The sequence below is a fragment of the Staurois parvus genome, unplaced genomic scaffold (genome assembly GCF_062004578.1).
Source record: "Staurois parvus isolate SC_StPar_1 unplaced genomic scaffold, SC_StPar_1.0 ptg000199l, whole genome shotgun sequence".
NCBI classification, from domain to species: domain Eukaryota; kingdom Metazoa; phylum Chordata; class Amphibia; order Anura; family Ranidae; genus Staurois; species Staurois parvus.
Genome location: NW_028317995.1, coordinates 1,375,316 through 1,394,194, shown reverse-complemented (window position 1 = coordinate 1,394,194; position 18,879 = coordinate 1,375,316). Strand labels below are relative to the sequence as shown.

The window sequence follows — 18,879 nt, the reverse complement described above, 5'->3', positions numbered from 1 at the left end:
GCTTATTTATATATGTGACATGTCTTCTTATAATTGGTTTTAAAGCCTGCCATGGAAGGTTTATGTCATGCAACTGTTTGCCATTGCAGAAATATATTTTTCTTGTCTCGCTGCCACATGTATGAGATCTATGAACTATTTTGCAATGATGTTTCAGTCTGGAAAAGCAATACAAACCTTAAAGCAAAAGCCATATCTGGTAAAGAAGGTAGTAAATAATTTATTTTACAGCTGGCTGTGAAACTGAATGCGTCTCCGACCAGTAGAAGTGGTCCCTCAGAGTCACTGTAGGAGACATTAGTGGTGTGAGGGAGAAACCAATGGAAGATGTGGAGGACCCAGGAGATCAGCATTCCCTAAAGTATGGCTTTTATGGATCCTTTTTAAATGCCTGCTTTAATGTTCTCTTTTTTTTCAAGGCGTAAGGCGATTTTGTAGCATGATTTGAATAATTGTGTTGTTGAAATATCCACACTTTGCTGTGCCAATGATCATGCCACTAAGCACAATCTGGTAGCTGTCTTTACCTAAATTGGATTAACACCTAACAGGTCAATGATCTTGAACCTTGTTGGACAACTGGAAGGGTACCCAAAATGTTGCCACTCTTTTGTATTTTGTTATTCCCAGACTGTTAAAGGCACATAAATAACAAATATATTGTTTTAGTTAATCTCTAGAAGAAAAATTTCTTTCTTCAACTATGACAGGTAAAAAGCAACAGTTTTCCATGTATTCAGAAATGTATCTGATTTATTGCTACTTAATGGAGCCCAATGTTTTAGTTCTGACCAGGGGCGGACAGACCATTTGGTCCGCCCCTGGTTCTGACTGTGTATTCTCTTCAAACCTCAAAAGTATCAACACTGATTCCCATGGTTTGTGGAACATTTCATTGGTTGAGGCACAAATCGCTTCCACAAAGTCTTGTAAAAACATTCTAAACTTGTGTATTTTTAGGGAGAGGCCACTGTTATCCCTTTGAGTTGACAATCTCAAGAAAGAAAAAACATTACTTAAATCTGATTCGCATGTGTGGATTCATATTCTCAAGCATATAAACATGTTAAAATGATGCTGTTTATTAATCACACTGTGCAGAATATGTATTTATGTGAATATGAAAATGCAAAGCCGAGATGCATTGACCAAAATCTTCATTAAATTAATTGCAATCTTTACATCTAAGATTTACTGTACATCTTGTAAAAAGATATATATTCTTACACATCTCATGAGTGATTTGTAACAGATTCCGAAACTCTTTCCTTAGCTATTTTGTTGCTAGAAATAACTGAATCACAACCAATGAAAAATTTTTGTTACAGCGACTTTTAGCTCAGTCACTGAAAGATTTGACACTCTAATCTGTAAAAATCTTACAAATAAACACTGAATACATGTCAGTAGTATCTCAGAGCACCATTGGTTAGCTAAAGAGACAGCTCAGCAATAATGTTTTGCCTTAAAGCTTGCTTTACCTCATTGAATCCTTAAATGCAGATGAGTCATTCCTTTGATTCAGTACAAAAGAATACCCTATATCCCAACATACTTTCACTCCTCTGATTCACTTGTGTAGGTAAATTCCAAATTGAGCTACTGAGCTCTGTAAACAAGCAGCAAAGAATGACAGGGGGCACTGTGGAATAGAATTGAGATCAGCACCTTCTGTCTGAATTGAATAAATTTTTTCATATTTATCTAAGAAAGAAAAACATATTTAAAGGCCAAATTGAATTTTCATATTAAAGGGTAACTCCAGTTTCATGGAAGAGAAAGTAAAAAATAACATAGCAAATACAGTTGCTACACAAACTGTAAAATTAAATTCAATATGGAAACCTGGAGAACTTCTGTACACCTTTGATGTACAGAACGTCTCAAAAAATGCCCTTTCCAGCTTGGTTGAAGACTTCAGCATTGATACATGTCTTGTTTTAGGCATTCTCTGCAACAGAAATGTCATTTGTGTTGAGAGACTCCTTAAAGGTTAATTACTTCCAAAGGGCTGCAGACACTGCATCTTTTCTTATCAGAACTCTCAGGGTACATTCACACCAGGTGCGGTGGAACTGCAACTATTCCAGTGCAGTCCCACCAAACCCTCAATGCCAGACAAGGCAAAATGCATTGTCTCCAGTGTGGCTGATTCACACCACTGTGTTGCGGTGGTGTGTGGGCACTGTGCACTGAAAAAAAGTACTACGTGCAGTAATTTTTCCAGTGTAGTACAGTCACCACATGCTGGTCAACAGAACTTTATGAAAAGTAACTGTGTGGCATATCAATAAAGATAAAAAAAAAAAAGTGAACAGTGTGATGCACCAGTATCGGCACACCAGTACTACCTGCAATGCAACACACACCAGCTACTGTAATGCAGCAGCTAGTGTGAATGGACACTCAAAGTACATCAGCTGATTAACCCCTAGAAGCTGAGCGTACGCAAATATGTGGCCTCTCGGCGTCTGGGCCTTGATGCCAAGCGGCCGCATATTTATGTACCATCTTAAAAAACATATGTGCTGAAAACGCGTGCCCTGCGCACTTCCAGCACATATGTCCGTGACTCACGGAAAGGTCCCGATCTCCCCTTGCGATTGGAACCTTTTCTGATCATGTGACCGCTGCGACAGCAAATCACGGTGGTCACATGACCCTAAAACACCCTTCTGAAACTCTTAAAGGGCCGGGAGGCGACGGCGCAAAGGGGTTAAAATGAATTAGTCACTCCCATTCAGAATCACTATGCATAGGTCATTGTCTTACAAAAAAAAATATTTATTTAGAGTAGAAACAGGTAGGAATCTGCAACAATGTTTGTTAAAATCCCCTCAATGCACATTGATCATCCAGAGGGGATTGTTTTTTTCATTGTTGAATTGTAGGTAAGTGGGTGCACTAGGACACCCTGGCTACCATTGTGCTATATGCTGGGTGTCCAGTGCGCTCCTGTGCCTTTAAGAAGGGTGGGCTCCCTCAGGTCCACTTGCCCTTGATCTATCCATTAAATGCATGTGCCTCTACTATGGGGGCTCTCAAAATTTGCAGAGTTAGGACCACAGAATATCGGGGTGCCGTGATGTAGCTCTGTGGCTTATGTATGTATTTGCAAATGTGTGCTAGCTAAACCCCTGTTTTTAATGCATACTGTTAGACAAGTTAATTCAGTTGTTGGCAAGCTGGCTGGCAAGTTGACCAGGAACTTTCCTCTCTCTCTTTTTTCTTTTGTCTGTTTTTTTCCCCCTACAAAAGTGGATCTACTTTTAGATCATCTATATACATTCCAGGTGCATCAAAACAAGCTGTTCAAATTTTTGTTTTCTTTCCAAAGCTGTCTAAGTAGAAAGGCCTAACTCCTTTCATCAATCAGCAAACTTATACTGAATGCATTGGAGAGCTCTAGTTCTGACTCAACAGGGGGCAACTGGACCTCTGCAGAGAGACCACTTTCACACAGAGAGAACGGATTTTTATCTACAGCATGATAGTAGGGGACAGGCATTTCCACTCAGACTGTGACTGCTTTATAATAAAAATTAGCAATAGGGCATTGAATACATAAGGGTTTAATTATAAGAAAGCATTGCATAGCTATTGTTACAATGTGACTCTTGTTACCAATGTAACAATTCAAGATAGTGCTAGAGAGAATTTGAAAATATGTTACATTTACGTATTTACTAATTCCTGCTAGCAGTCTCTAGAATTGTTACATTGTATGTCTTGTATTGTTAATTTGTATGTACAATTGTATTGTATTGTATTGTTAATTTGTATGTATTTCCTACCATCCTCAGCACCATCTAGTGCCATAATGCAGTATTTTACTACTGCCTGTAAGAAACAGCCTTCATTCCGAGGAGAAAATAGTCTAAAGAACATTCATTTTTGCCCAATATGTACAGGATTAATGTACACGCAGATTTGCTGGACAAATGGCTATGAACTAAACAGACCCATAATGTTCTAATGCACTTGGAATGTATTTAGCTGATTTAAAATAGGGAATTACACTGTGTTCAAAACCTGTACAACTTGCTTTAACCACTTGCCCTCCAGAGGATTTACCCCCCTTCCTGACCAGGCCATTTTTTGCGTTATGTCACTGCAATACTTTAACTGATAATTGCTCGGTCATGCAACGCTGCACCAAAATGAAATGTATGTAATTTTTCCCCCCCACAAATTTAGCTTTCTTTCTGTGGTATTTGATCACTTGAGTGGTTTTTATTTTTTGCGCTAAAAAAAGTCCTACAATTTTGAGAAAAAAACAATATTTTTTACTTTTTGTTATAAAACATATTCAGTAAAAAAATTTTAAAAATCAAATTTCATCATTAATTTAGGCCAAAATGTATTCTGCTACGTCTTTGCTTAAAAAAATCCCAACACATGTAAATTAATTGGTTTTTGTGAAAGTTATAGCGTTTACAAATGGCGATATATATATACTGGGATTTTTTTTTTACTAGTAATGGCAGCGATTAGCGACTTATAGTGGGACTGCGGCGTGCATTCTAACACTGGGGGGAATTGACTTGGTGTTACTGACATACCCAGTGACACCAATACAATGATCAGTGCTAATAAAAAGCACTGACACTGTACTAATGGCACTAGGCAGGAAGGGGTTAACGTGTGGAGACGATCAAAGGGTTAACTGTGTGCTGTTTTACTGTGTGCTGTGTTAATGCTTTCAACTGTAAGCACACTGCTTTGTATGGCTGTGCTATGCAGGTGCTGTCAGGGGAGAGAACTGCATTGTTCTCCCTCTGTCAGTAATGCTCGGCGATAACCAGGTGCTGGCGAGTAATCACCGGCTGGCACCCAGTGATTGACAGCCGAGGTCGCGAATAGTGGCTCAGGTAGAGCGCGTGCACCCCCTACCTGGAAATGCAAAATCACATATATATATATATATATATATATATATATATATACACACACCTGATTTTGCACACCCCTGCCACCCTGTAGCAGTACATCTGCTATAAGGCAGCAGAAAAGCGGTTAACAGCAGACCTAAAATCAAAGGTTTGTGCAGTCCCAGAAGTGGTTCCACAACATAACCAAAAATGTATTTCACAGTGAGCTAGACGGCACTGCTTTCTAAATGCAGTTTGGGAGATTGATACTGTGTCGTATCCTCTCCCTAAACTGTACATCCTAATGTGGGATGTATTATTATAAAAAAAAATGATGGTGTCTAATCAAATACATTTCTGCTGCTTACTCGTAATTACTGAAAACTTTGTAACTCATTCTTGCTGATTTGTCCCACATTTGTAAGTGCAAACATCAGAGTGGATAAATGGCTGGAGGGAGCTAGGAGATGCAGAGTTTAATGAAAGCTGATGTACGGCTGTGCACGGTTTATTTTGGTCTTCAGGTCCGATGATGACCATGGCAAACTAGTGATTTGCGTCTGCATAGGCTAACTTTGCAGCCAACTACAGAAGCAGCTGTAGCCAGCTAAAAATCAAAGAGATTTGTAGCTACTTCTAATCATTGCTACAAAGTTAAAGCTAAATAAAAGACACAATTAAGGCGTTGCTGCTATTCATTCATATTGGCACCCCCACGCATCTAAAGACACAATGCTGTTTATTTACTAAAGCTAAAATCAGACTCCCTTCTGCATAGAAACCAATCATTTTCCAGGTGTCATTGCCAAAGCTTCATTGAACAAGCTGAGGTTAGAAGCTGATTGGTTTCTATGCAGAAGGGAGTCTGATTTTGGACTCTCCAGCATTAGTAAATAAACCCCAATGTATTTGCCAGTGTGGGAACCGCAGGGAAATCGCATGGTGCAAAAGCTGCCACTGCCGTTTGAAAATGGTCCAGGAACCCCTTTCCTGCATGAAAAGCAGGCACTGCAGCCCATTGAAATGCCCAAGCAAATGTTTCCCACAGAGTTGCATGTGTGTGAACCTACATCATTAAATATAGTTTTTGCAAGCAGTGCAAGTACATGAATTTGACTAAAGCTGGCCATTAACTGAAATACAACCAGTTCAGGAGGGACTGTTTGAATTTTAATCAGGGTGATAGTTTGACATCCTGGAAACCTTTTGTTGATGAGCGGCTGAACCCTGCAGCCACAGATCAGGGTATTCTGACAACTGTGGGTCCCAGAGGGAGGTATTCCTCCATCCATCTAATTTGTGTACATGAAGGAATTCTTTTTCTTTCTTTTTTAGCCCCCTGGATAAAAGATACCCATCTATGGTCAGCTTTAGTATCAGCCTCTTGCAGTGCCCTGTACGAGTTCAAAATGGAAAAGGGGGGAGAAGCTCAAACAGCCAGTCATTCATGCTGCAGGGCTTATGTGCTAACATCAAACACGCTGATAGGAGTGAGTAGAGTGACACAGACAGGGGTGGACTGACAACTCATGGGGCCCCCGGGCAATAGGGGATCATGGGGCCCCTGTGTCCTCGCCCACACTCAAACTACACCCAAAAAAACCTATGAAAGGTACCAGGGGCATCTCATGGGGCCCCCTACTGACCCCGGGCCCTCAGTCCTATTGGTCAGTCCGCCCCTGGGCACAGAGATAAACTCATCAGTGTGCTAATAATTCTTACACTGTCCAGTCACAAGCTGAGCATGCCACATGACCTGTAAAGTTGCTCATACATTAGTCAGTTTTTTCTTTGTTCAACCAGCAGGTTGAACAAAAAAAAACTGACTTAATTCCTCCATCCACACATTTGGGGTGAATCAGGGAAACCTCCTGCCGAGTTATTGTATTCTGACAGTAGGTTGACTTCCCTGCCATCAGAATATACTGATCAGTGCTGCAGGCTATAGCCTGCATTACTGATCATGTGGAAATTTTCCAATAAGCTGGTTAAAAAGAAGTCGGTACATTGACTTCACAGTGCCCATACATGGATCAAAATTCAGCCAGCCCTGCTTAACCAGAAAAATTTCAATCCATGTACGGCCAGCTTAAGTGTTAGTTAACTGTAATGGTTAATAAAATGGGTCTCCTGCATTGCCAGCCAACTCTGTGTTGTCTAGCAGAGCTGTGTAGAACTCAACAAAATGGACAGAAATGCAAATCCTGTGACAGGTAAAACAACTTCCATATCTGTATTTCATCTGTATTTTTAACTGTTTGCTAGTAGTTCAGCTCAAATGGTATGACATACTGGGTGTATTGTAAAGTTTTTAATGAAACTTTAAAATTACCTGTACAAAATACATTTGAAAAATGAGCAGTAATGCATTTATTTATCAGTGTTGCTCAATAATATTGGACCACATCATGTGGTTTCCCAATAAAAAAGCATCAGTGGCTATGGAAAATGTATCTGACTGTCATTAGTATTCAGTCTAACACAGTAAAATTTCACCACCCTAAATCCTTTATTTTATTAGCAAATATAGCTAAAATTATACTAAGTGCCCTGCTTTAGCTGTGTATTCCGTTGTGCTTTTGAAGTTTTGATGACAGGATGATACATACCATCTGAATGATATCACAAAAGATGAATGACCATTAATGATACAGCAAGGCTGAAAAAAAGACGGTGGGCAATCTGGATCAACCTAAAAGTGCAGGTATGAGCAATTTTAACAAATGCGCAATTATTAACATAATACATACAGTTATTTAAACAATATGGTTTTGTATCACACTGTAATGCTCTGAGACAATCAGTAAAAACGTTTCCTGGCAATAATTTGGCATGTGAACAATTCTTTTGACAAATATGTACCTAAGGAAGACAAAACAGCTAAAAAATATCCTTTCTGACCTCAGGGATTCCATGTATCAAATATTTTCATTAATGAATGTGTTGCTGGAGGCATTTTTTTTGTAAAGGTATTGTAACACTTTTCTTTCCATGGTGCTTTCCTCTTCTCCATTTCCTAGTCTTAGGTCCCTAGGTTCCCCTTACATGACTTGGTACAGTGGGGGAAATAATTATTTGATCCCCTGTAGATTTTGTAAGTTTGCCCACTTACAAAGAAATGAAGGGTCTATAATTTTTTATCATAGGTGTATTTTAAATGATAGAGGCAGAATATCAACCAAAAATCCAGAAACAACCACAAGTGGGCAAACTTAGAAAATCTGCAGGGGCTCAAATAATTATTTCCCCCGCTGTACCAAGTCATTTAAGGGGAACCTATTTAACCACTTGCCTATTGGGCACTGATACGCCTTCCTGCCCAGGCCAATTTTCAGCTTTCAGCGCTGTCGCACTTTGAATGGTAATTGTGCAGTCATGCAACACTGTACCCACATGAAATTTGTATAATTTTTTTCACACAAATAGAGCTTTCTTTTGGTGGTATTTAAAAACCACTGGGTATTTTATTTTTTGCGCTATAAACAAAAAGAAGCAAAAATTTTGAAAAAAAAAGTTTTTCGTTGTTTCAATTATAAAATTTTGCAAACAGGTAATTTTTCTCCTTCACTGATGTGCATTGATGAGGTAGCACTGATGGGCACTGATAGGCGGCACTGATGGGCACTAAATGGCAGCACTGATGAGGTGGCACGGATAGGCGGCACTGATGACCTAGCACTAATATGCATCAATGATGTGCATTGATGAGGTAGCACTGATGGGCACTGATAGGCGGCACTGATGGGCACTAAATGGCAGCACTGATGAGGTGGCACGGATAGGCGGCACTGATGAGCTAGCACTAATATGCATCAATGATGGGCATTGATGAGGTAGCACTGATGGGCACTGATAGGCGGCACTGATGGGCACTAAATGGCAGCACTGATGAGGTGGCACGGATAGGCGGCACTGATGAGCTAGCACTAATATGCATCAATGATGGGCATTGATAGGTAGCACTGATGGGCAGCACTGACTGGTGGCACTGCTGGGCTTGATGGGTGGCACTGCTGGGCAGCACTGCTGGGTGGCACTGCTGGGTGGCACTGCTGAGCACAGGTGGGTGGCACTGCTGGGCACAGGTGGGTGGCACTGCTAGGCACAGGTGGGTGGCACTGCTAGGCACAGGTGGGTGGCACTGCTTGGCACTGATCATCAGGTCACTGATGATCAGTGCCGATCTCTTTTCTGACAATTGCCGATTCTCTGCATTACTTTCGTAAGGAAAGTGCAGCTGACAACTGGCAACTGCATTTACCTGGTGATCTGCTGTGTTATTGGACACAGCTGATCATGTGGTAAAAGGCCACAGTGATTGGCCTTTTACCACATCACGTGATCAGCTGTGTCCGTAGGACACAGTGATCATGGAGATCATCGGGTACGCGCAGGAGGGCGCGTTCTGGGAGGACGCTGTAGCTGTCATTCGGCTATAGCCTGGTTGTCAAGTGGTTAAGAACTATCATGACAGAACATCACAGACCTGAAGGGTTGGTATGGATGGAATGGGGGACCCCACGCCATTTAAAAAAAATTTTTTTTGATTGTTGGGCAATACCAACAATCCTTTTGACATTCAGCTGTCAGCGAGGAACCCTACTGACAGCTAAAACATTCATGAATGTTTCAATGGTAAAATAACACATGACTTAATAAAATAACTCAGTAATGCGCTATTTTAGTAACTGAGCAGTATCTTACCGCATACTCAGATGCAGTAAGATACTGCTCAGTAAATTGTCCCTGTTTGAAGCTCGCAGTCAGACTTTTCGTAGGTTCAAATGTTTGACCGCAAACAAAACAGGGGGGTGTTCAGCCCATCACTACTAGAATGTTTGAAATTTTTATTGTCATTCAGAAATGCAGGAGATCAAATTTATTGTATTGGAAAATAAGATATTTTACATGGTGACAAAGCTATACTTACAGTCCCTTTTCAAAGGCCAATGATGATGTGTACCACCACAGCATCAGAACCACCCTGTAGATGTTATTGTAGTTATCATAATTAGTTTTTTTTTCCTTTTTTTTCTATCAGGCTATAGTAGCTGATCTTAATGTATCAGAGATGGACTGTTGAATGTTTAGCCATATTTTATTTCTTTATTTTAATATATATACATCCTTCTGTTACGTATCTAATGTTATACTCCTATTTCTTCATAATTGTAGCACTTTACAGTTATTGTCATTCGTGAACTAAAAAAAATATATAATCCATTCAGATATTTACCCAGAGCTGGTGTTAGGCTTACCAACCAACAAGCCTTGTGGCTCTATTTGCTGTATTTATCCAGTTGTCTTTCTATCCTAGGGAAGCTTCAAACCCTTGCGTATAGAAATACAGATAGATAAATAGAGACAAGCACCTAAATTTGTAGATTCCTAATATGTTTTAGAGTGCTGGGCCAATGGCCTGGCTGCTCCAACTAGCTTAAGCCAGCCATACATGGATCAAAACTCTGAACCCTGCTGAACCGGCCGAATTTTGATCCATGTATGGGCACTAAGGTCAACTTCTGTACAACCATCCTGTCAGATTTTTCCTGCTCGATCAACGCTGCAGGCCACAGCCTGCAATGCTGTTCAGTGTATTCTGATGGCAGCGAAGTCTTCCCATTGTCAGAATACAAAAGCTCAACAGGGAGGATTCCTCCATCCACATAGAGTGTATGGATGGGGGAATTGAGTCAGTTCTTTTCCTTCAACTCATTGCTTGAATAAAAAAAATACTGACTCATCTATGGGCTGCTTTAGTTTCTGGAAACGTGCATAAACGTTATACGTAAATAAGTACAACAGGCATCCAGACTGCAGTCACAAAATGGATGGACTGAACACTTTTCGGGTATACGAATATTCTCATACATTATGGCACTGAATAGTTTTAAACCCTGCAGGGGTTTTATAATAAGTGTGGGATCTGTCATCTGTAGTGCTATATATGTGTGCTTCCACGCTGTCCTCCTCTGCAGTCATTAAACACTTTCCTACTGAGCATTAACACAGTGGCATTTTACATTTTTAACCCATGATAAAGAGCCTGTGTACTTGCTTTTATAGTGTTTGGAAATAAAGTCATAATATGCATACTTAACCCCACATCCCTCATAAGTCCTTCTAAGGGCCTATTGACACTTGCAGATTAGTAATACAGTTTCCATGAATTATGAATGTGCAGGAACCATCTGAGATGGGCGATCAGCATGCTGCATCCTCCTCATGAAGTTATTCCTAACTTGTTTTACCCAAAACAATATTCTGCCTCAATCCTTAGTAGAACCGCTGCATATTATGTGGGTTTATAGCTTGTTTATTGTTGCAGCCTCCACACTGAGCTTGTAATTGCTAGTTTAATATGGGGGTGTGAATTGTAATTTGGGAACTAGTCTGCAACTGCCATGAAATGGGTTCTTCACAAAGGCCACTGCATACCGAAAATTAGAAAAGCAGCTCCACAATAAACTATTGCAGTGTCTTTCAGCTCAGTGTGATATTGCATACCAAAACTACAGAAAGTCAGTGCTATAACTTAAATGGATTTTCCATATAGTTCGGGGAAAAAAATTCCTGGAAAGATTGCTTTCTTCGCAACACTAAGCCAAAGTCTTAAGGTCTCAGAGGAGACTGACATCATTTTTAGACAGCATATTCATCTATTCGTTTTCTCTCTTCTACCTTCAGCACAGTTTTCAAGGTCAACCCCTGTGCCTATACAAAAGTACATTTTTGCATAGCTTTGAAACACAGCAGAATACAATACAAATGTCCTATTATGGTACAATGCACAAATAATTTTTTTTTCTGAATAAACCTGCCCAGAAAAAAATGTGCACTAGATGGCTTGGGGGAGTAAACAAATCTGATCCATTAGCGTATTTTAAGCCCATAGTTCCTTTCTACATTTCTAAAATGTGAATCACTTTATGATCACTTGCAGTAACAGTAACAAAAACACAAAAAACACAGTATTTTATATGCCAGTAAAAGGCCATCTGTGTATATGCTCTGTGAAACAAAATGAGGGAAATGTGTGGCATTACGATTAGAGTAGAAGATTACCAAAATTCATAAAGGAGTGAAGGAAACACAAAAAGCACCAAATTCAGGAAAATAAAAAAAATAAAGGAAGGAATGATGGTCACTCAACTAAATGTTCAAGCATAGGTTCCACAACTGGTTAAAATGTACTGCATAATGTATGTGTGATGAAAGAATACAGATGAAGCTCTGTTTTTATATTTTTTATATTTCTAATATTAAAAAACATAGGTCAATAACAAATAGTTTCTGGTAGATTTTTAAAAAAGACTTCAGGAAATAATAAAATAAAAAACACAACTTTGTCCACATGAGAGAAGCTTTAATTAATTCCATTTGGTTGATCTCCCACACCCCTCCACGCACATATTAAAATGAGGGAATGATGCACATTTTAGGTTTGAGGTTACTAGGTGATATAAGGCACTTGGGGGTTAGGTTAGAAAGGGCACATGCTTCTCTTTGCCCCCATAATTTTGTGCAAGCCCTGACCCCAAGCTCCATGCTTGGAGGGGAGGGGTGAAGAGGTCACCCACTCACTGCTAGAGGGACCAGTGGAACATGATTGATCCTTCTGGCAGTGGATAGGTGGGAGATGCAAAGCGGCCTGACCTGCAGGAGCTGCCTTATTATCAAATAATAATAATTATAATAATCAAATATAAACAAAAAATAAGAAGACGGGAAACAAGACAGGAAATGTGACCCCCACCCCCTGACCGTACCATGTGATTTGCCCTTCTTAACCTCACCCCGACAGAAACCTGCAGAGCTATGATTAACCCCTTCCCTGCGCATGAGACTCACAGAGCACTGATGTTTCTTTTTCAATTACAGGGGCACTAAACAACCATGATTAACCCCACCACAGCCAGAGACCTGCAGAGCAGTCTTTTAACATTTTTTTGGACTGAGACATTGTGAGCCCAGTCCTTTCTTTGTCAATAGAACTGCGAGAATCTTTCAGAGCAGTGATCAACCCCTTACATCACAGAAAGCCAACAATCTTCTGCCTCTGCCAGGACCTGAAAGTAGCGACTAAACCAAGTATATATAAGCATCTATCGACATCATCCAAGTCAGATACCAGGAGAGGACCCTGAGATTGAAACCTTTTCCTTCTATATCCATAAAAATACAGAGGGCGGTAGACCTTAGAGGCATCGTAGAAGTACAATGGATGGGTTTACAGGGCATTTTTCAAGGCACTCTTGGAGTTGGGTGGCACTGACCTTAAACTTGTCCCTCTTTTTCTCCAGGTACAGATTCCTGCTCTGCAAAAATACACTTACCTATCTCAGCTTCCTCTAGATCATCATATCACAGACAGTACTTGAAATTCCAAAGGACAAGACATTATTGTCCTTGTCACACACATTTGGTTACTATGAAAACATATTTTTTTCTTTTTTTCCAACTTAAATTGGACCTCAGGCCCTTATATTTTACCAAATTGTTATAAATGCTTTTGTCACAAAAGTCTGGAATATTGTACCCCATTACACAGCTGTGGCCCAGGTTCTATACAGAAGTCAATATCTTCTTACTGACTAATAACGTCCTTCTGTTGGCTCTTAGTAAATCTAGCTGTGCTATTGGCAGTATGGCACAGAGGAAACAACCTTTGGACAAAAGCTCACATGGCCAGACAAGTTGGTCTTCCCCCACTTGCAATTCCGTGTACCCCAGCCATGACTAAGGTTCAAGCTGGGTGCTCAGAATGTTCACTCTTAGTTAGCAAAAAACTATTCATCTTAGCAAGGGACTGTGGTGTTTTGCAAAGCATAAACACACATCTGTTAAAAACTTAAGGTAATGTCTCCAGACCCTTTAAAAGGGTGTCCATCTCTGCTCTGAGTCCTGCAAGTGGTGGCTATACTGAGAGCACTTCCAGACCAATAACTAATGAAAAACTACAACTTGTACCCGTGCAATAACCATTATGGAAGACATGGCTCCAGTCTGGCAATGGAGGGGTTAAATGCAATGATGTATGCCACATAAATAGCGGCAAAAGATGGTGCAAACTGCCTCTCTCCCTTCCTCCCTCCCCAGGAGGCTATTACTGCTCCCCATGAAATCTGTGTGAGGGAGGCATGGGAGGGCCAGAGAGACAGCAATGGGGGGGAGGGTCCAGGTATGTGATGTCTCACACTTTGTCCAGCAGGGATCGCTGCCAGTATAGAAGCCTTTTGGGAGTGCCATACTGCCTGAAGATAAAGACAGCCAGTCCAAGGAACAGGACGCAGAGCAAAAGGAGCACTGGAACTACAACAGCTGCCATGCTTATTCCTCCGCTGGCTTCATCAACTTCAATGATTACTACTTCTCTGTCATCATCAACATCATTATCTTCAGGTTGCTTGGTGGTCCTGCAACCCATCCAGTCTTGCAGAACAGACTTGGGAAAACCAGATTCTGTCTTCAACTGCTGGTTATTAAACTTCCAGTACTTGTTACCCTTGTAGAAATAGGTAAAGGCTGCAAAACATAAAAGGAAACAGAACCTAAGATTTTAGAAATGCTACGGTAAAAAAAAAGGTTAATGAAACCCCTATGACCCTTGCCCTATAGTCTTAAAGCATATCTAAACCCCTAAACAATTTAAAGTAGAAACCTACCTAATTTTAAAAATGCTCCTTCTTCCCTCTAGCCTCCTAACACCTATGCTGCCTAAACTGTGTAGAAAAGATGTATATATTTATCTATTATGAGCCTGCTTCAGTCCAGTCAGCTAATTCCCTTTGTCAGCCAGTGGCAGGTGCAGGGGAGATGAGAGAACATGCAACAATGGCTGGGAATGCCTGGGAGCAGTGATGTCACCCATAGAGTCCCATTGGCTATCTGTTGTCGGAGGTCCCTCCTCTCCCCTGCAGTTGATGTTTACTGACACAAGGGAGCCAGGTCATGTGACTGGACTGAAGCAGGCTTAAAATAGGTACAGTAAGTGTACGCATCTTTCTTACACAGGTTAGTAAGCATAGACTAGTTGGGTTCAGCCTGGAATTCAACTTTAATCAGTCCTTAGAAGTGTTGGCTACACACCTTGTCATGTTAATAAAATTTTCACAGAGTACAGAAAAAAAACCTGTTGATCTTGCCAAAAATGCACTGAACTTGTCACTTCCTGTGCACATAAAGGAAGTGCAGTTTTTGTGACAACTGTGGCCTCCTCTATACATACAGTGCAGAAATTGTTGTAGACATGAAGGGACAGGAACTAGAGGATTACCAGGTGAAAGCAATAGACAATAGGCCTAAACAGGAATGCAGCCACCACATATGAGGACTTGTATGTTGAAATATATTACATTTTTGTTTTAGATATGTTATAAACTAGCCAAAGATACTAGAGGGTGGTTGACTGTACAGGAAAAACCCAAAAAACATGGGCAACCAGCACTTCCCTAAACATAAATGGTCACATTGTTTGGGGCTGTTGAGAGACAAGGAAGGCAGGCACAGCAAGAACCTCTGGTTTGTTCCATGAGAGTCTTATCTAGTATTGGAATTGGCAGGTGCCAGTTTACATATAAGAAGCAACATACAATTATTTTAACTTTTTAAAAGTCTATTAAAACTAGTTCAGTAATGCTTTAAAAACACAATGTATACAAGCCTCTTAATAGCTGTTGATAATACAGTATTGCCTATCAACAATAAAGAGAAATATCAGACAACAGATACATCTTTTCCGTCATTTCCTTCACAACCTACCCCACTGACCCTCATCCTTCAGTAAGTGCCATGTGGTGCAGAAGACTGAAGACCAAAAATTTACCAATCTTACAGTATCCCGTGCGGTGGGCTTAATAAACAAGAATCTTTTGGAAACAACAAAAGGCATATGGTGCGTTACCCAGCTTTACGTTTTTACTTCAGGCACCTCTGATTTGGCCTATCAAGGAGTAAACAATATTCATAAGACAACATTTTCTTATCCTGTCTCAGCTACTAGTTGCAGTGACCCTGGAACTAGTTATAGAAATAAGTTTAAAAGTACTAACAGACGTGATCGGGACACAATATTATGTGTTGGACAGATGCTTTCCACTGCCAAGGGGCATGAGCAATCGGAAGGGTTTGAAAACTTGCCTCCAAATGCTGATGTCAGTTGTGTCCTGCAGCCAGTCTCCCTTGCAGCCAGATAAACCTGAGCTTACGAGTTTATGGAGTGCTCTGCAGATCCTGCCCTCTAAAGTCTATAGGCAGCTTCAGTGCCTTCAATACTGTCAAAAAGTTGGTCAGGGCTCTATGTACTTACATATGGGAGGATGTGGCATGTTCAAAACTATCAGAATAAACTATGCTAATTTTTATATGACCTTTTTAAAAGGCTTTGTACATGTGTGAATACATGACAAACCAGTCAGTTCTTCATAACTTGTAAAAATATGTGGTGCACAATATATCTTCCTTACCTCCATCACTTCCCATAAAAGCTCCTCGAACAGAGTCAGGGATACCATCCCATACTTTGACATTCTTTGGGTAATCAGAATCTACAGCCCTGATCTCTTCATTAAACCGATAATACCTGAAAGAAACAGAAAACAAGATATGTGAATAACCCCCCACCATATTTCTAAAAGCAAAGCTGTACTTTGCTTATGCAGTTTTAGTACCCCTCCACCAAAGCAGCATATTGTATATTCACCCTTCTTTCACTAATCCATTTCATCTTTCAACTGCTGGGGGAAAAAAACTAGCTGAAATGTCTGGGTATGGGGTACCATTTGACTAACTCTATGGGGGTTATTTACTAAAACTGCATGGTGTAAAATATGGTGCAGTTCTGCATAGAAACCAATTGGTTCCCAGGTTTTATTGTCAAAGCTTAATTAAACAAGCTAAAGTTAGAAACTGATTGGATACCATGCAAAGCTGCACCAGATTCTGAGTTCACAAGTTTTAGTAAATCCCCCCCTATGTGTCAGTTCTGGTGCTTGGTAATTTGGTCAGCACTGTCACATGGGAACAGGCAGAGTCCTCAGCCCTGTTGTAGTTCTAATTGCAGCAACATAGAGCTTACAAAGAGATGTCTTTCTTCTTCATTCACAGAAGCTGAACAGAAGGGTGGGGAAGTAAAAAAATTATTGTGCTGATGGCCAGAAGGGGCATTAAAACAAATTTATTGCTTTGCCCTGCATGGTTAAAGCACTCTTTTAACTTAAAGGGGAAGTCTGCAATAATTGAGTGATCATATGACCACTGATCACTCAGTTCATGGTCTTCTCGAAGCTTAGGGCTGTGGACGTCAGTCATCGCTCTTCACTCTGCAACTCCAGCATTCACTGGACTGCCGGGCAGGAGAGGGGGCAGGCGAGGCTGAGTTCTGAGAGCCTGAAACTTGCTGAGTGCCGGAGTCAGCTGTCAATCAGGCAGTTGGATAGATCCCAACAATATCCTTCAGGGCCTGCAGCAGCTCTGTGATGTCAGCTGACAGTGGGCTATAGCTCTGGGTCACAGGAGAGCAAAAGTAAGTGAACTCCTGTGACTAACAAGAGATGTATGACCAAAAAAGCTTTGGCCATACTTCTCTTTTAAATAATAACCCAAGGCAATAGTAAGTTAACCTACAAATACTGTAATTTAAAAATTTAGCTAGTGTGATTTCTTAAACTCTATCTTTATACGGAATTGTCAGCTAATAGTTGGTATGCAAGCTTACAGTGGGAATGCCTGCTGTGTAAGCTGATAAACAACAGTGTGACGTTCCTATGTGTACAGGTGAGAGTTAACTTAGGCTGGGCATCAACAACATAGTAGTATTCAGTAAATGTCAAAAGAACCCTAGACAGCTAAAGGCTCTAAAATATGCAGTTACCTTGAGTATGTTATCCAGCTGAGTAGCGCAGCAGTCATAACTAGTCACAAAATATGTTCATTCCTTTAGAAATCTTTTGGCAGGTAAAATAGCTTCTACACATTTTTTTCTATTGTGGATTTAGCTGTTTGGCAGGAGTTGTCATTTTAACTTAGTCATTAGATACAGAAATGTCCTATCTTCCACTCCCTTTCCAGTCCACAAAGTCACTTACTTGTTTCCTCTGAAGAAATAGGTCTTTCCATTTGGCATCCAGTACAGGGCAGCATCAATCCTATCAGTTGGTAATCCCCGACCCATTTCTTTTAATGTTCTGGGGTATCCAGGCTCAAGAATGGCTTCATCAAATACCCAGTATTGATTCCCTGAACAAACACAAAAAGATATAAAATATAATGATGAATACCAAAATCTGAAAAGGATTATAACAACATGATATAAGTCTTGTTTCAATTCAAACAAGTTATTAATTGATAGAATACTGAAAAATCCACACTGTTGACTAATTACCCTTGAAGAAGACAAATTTTCCATCTTTTCGTTCATATGCCGAATTTATTGAGTTTGGGAGCCCACGCCAGAAGTGTCCAATGGGCAGTGGGTAACCATCCATTACACGGTTATTGCGCACGCGCCAGAACCAGCGTTCCTGCAGAGATATTTAGTTTAAATCAAGAGATAGATGATAAACTACTCTTTAAAAGAAGAAAGATTGCTAACCACAAACCTTAAACACAAACATTTCTCCTCTCAACACAGCAATGGTGTCAAAATTGCCTTGGCAGACATCTGGTCCGTAAGGAGGAACATTTGGGTCATCTGGGACATCGGGACGGTATCGCGGAGTAGGCTGAGGAGCACGTGTGGGGATTGGTGATCCTTCTCCATGACCTAAGAGTAAGTTGTATGGTAAGTGGAATGTCAGTAAGCACGAGTTTCAAATACTTATGTTAGCATAAATAAGCAACAGCTCCATTATCCCCCAGTCACATATACATAAAGTGACTTTCTCTTAAGCTGGCCATAGACATCTTAAGCTGGCCAGGAGGAATTGGCCGAATTTCTATCAGTGTGTGGCCATCTTTGTTCTACAGAAGTCAATCAGTAGATTGACTTCTGTCAAATGGGCAAGCTGGA

At 40.5% G+C, this 18,879-nt stretch overlaps 1 protein-coding gene across 1 annotated transcript in view; it reads right to left on the bottom strand.

Annotated features, from left to right (window-relative positions):
• Window positions 1-12,103: 12,103 nt before the first annotated feature.
• Window positions 12,104-18,879, bottom strand: part of MMP14 (matrix metallopeptidase 14) — a 50,509-nt gene continuing 43,733 nt past the window's right edge. Inside the window, exons 6-10 of the mRNA XM_089678186.1 lie at window positions 18,470-18,633; window positions 18,253-18,391; window positions 17,957-18,107; window positions 16,337-16,452; window positions 12,104-14,396 (exon numbers count right to left, since the gene is read on the bottom strand). Of these exons, the coding sequence (XP_089534312.1) occupies window positions 14,065-14,396; window positions 16,337-16,452; window positions 17,957-18,107; window positions 18,253-18,391; window positions 18,470-18,633 (902 nt within the window). The 3' untranslated portion in view covers window positions 12,104-14,064. The remainder of the gene's footprint in view (window positions 14,397-16,336; window positions 16,453-17,956; window positions 18,108-18,252; window positions 18,392-18,469; window positions 18,634-18,879) is intronic.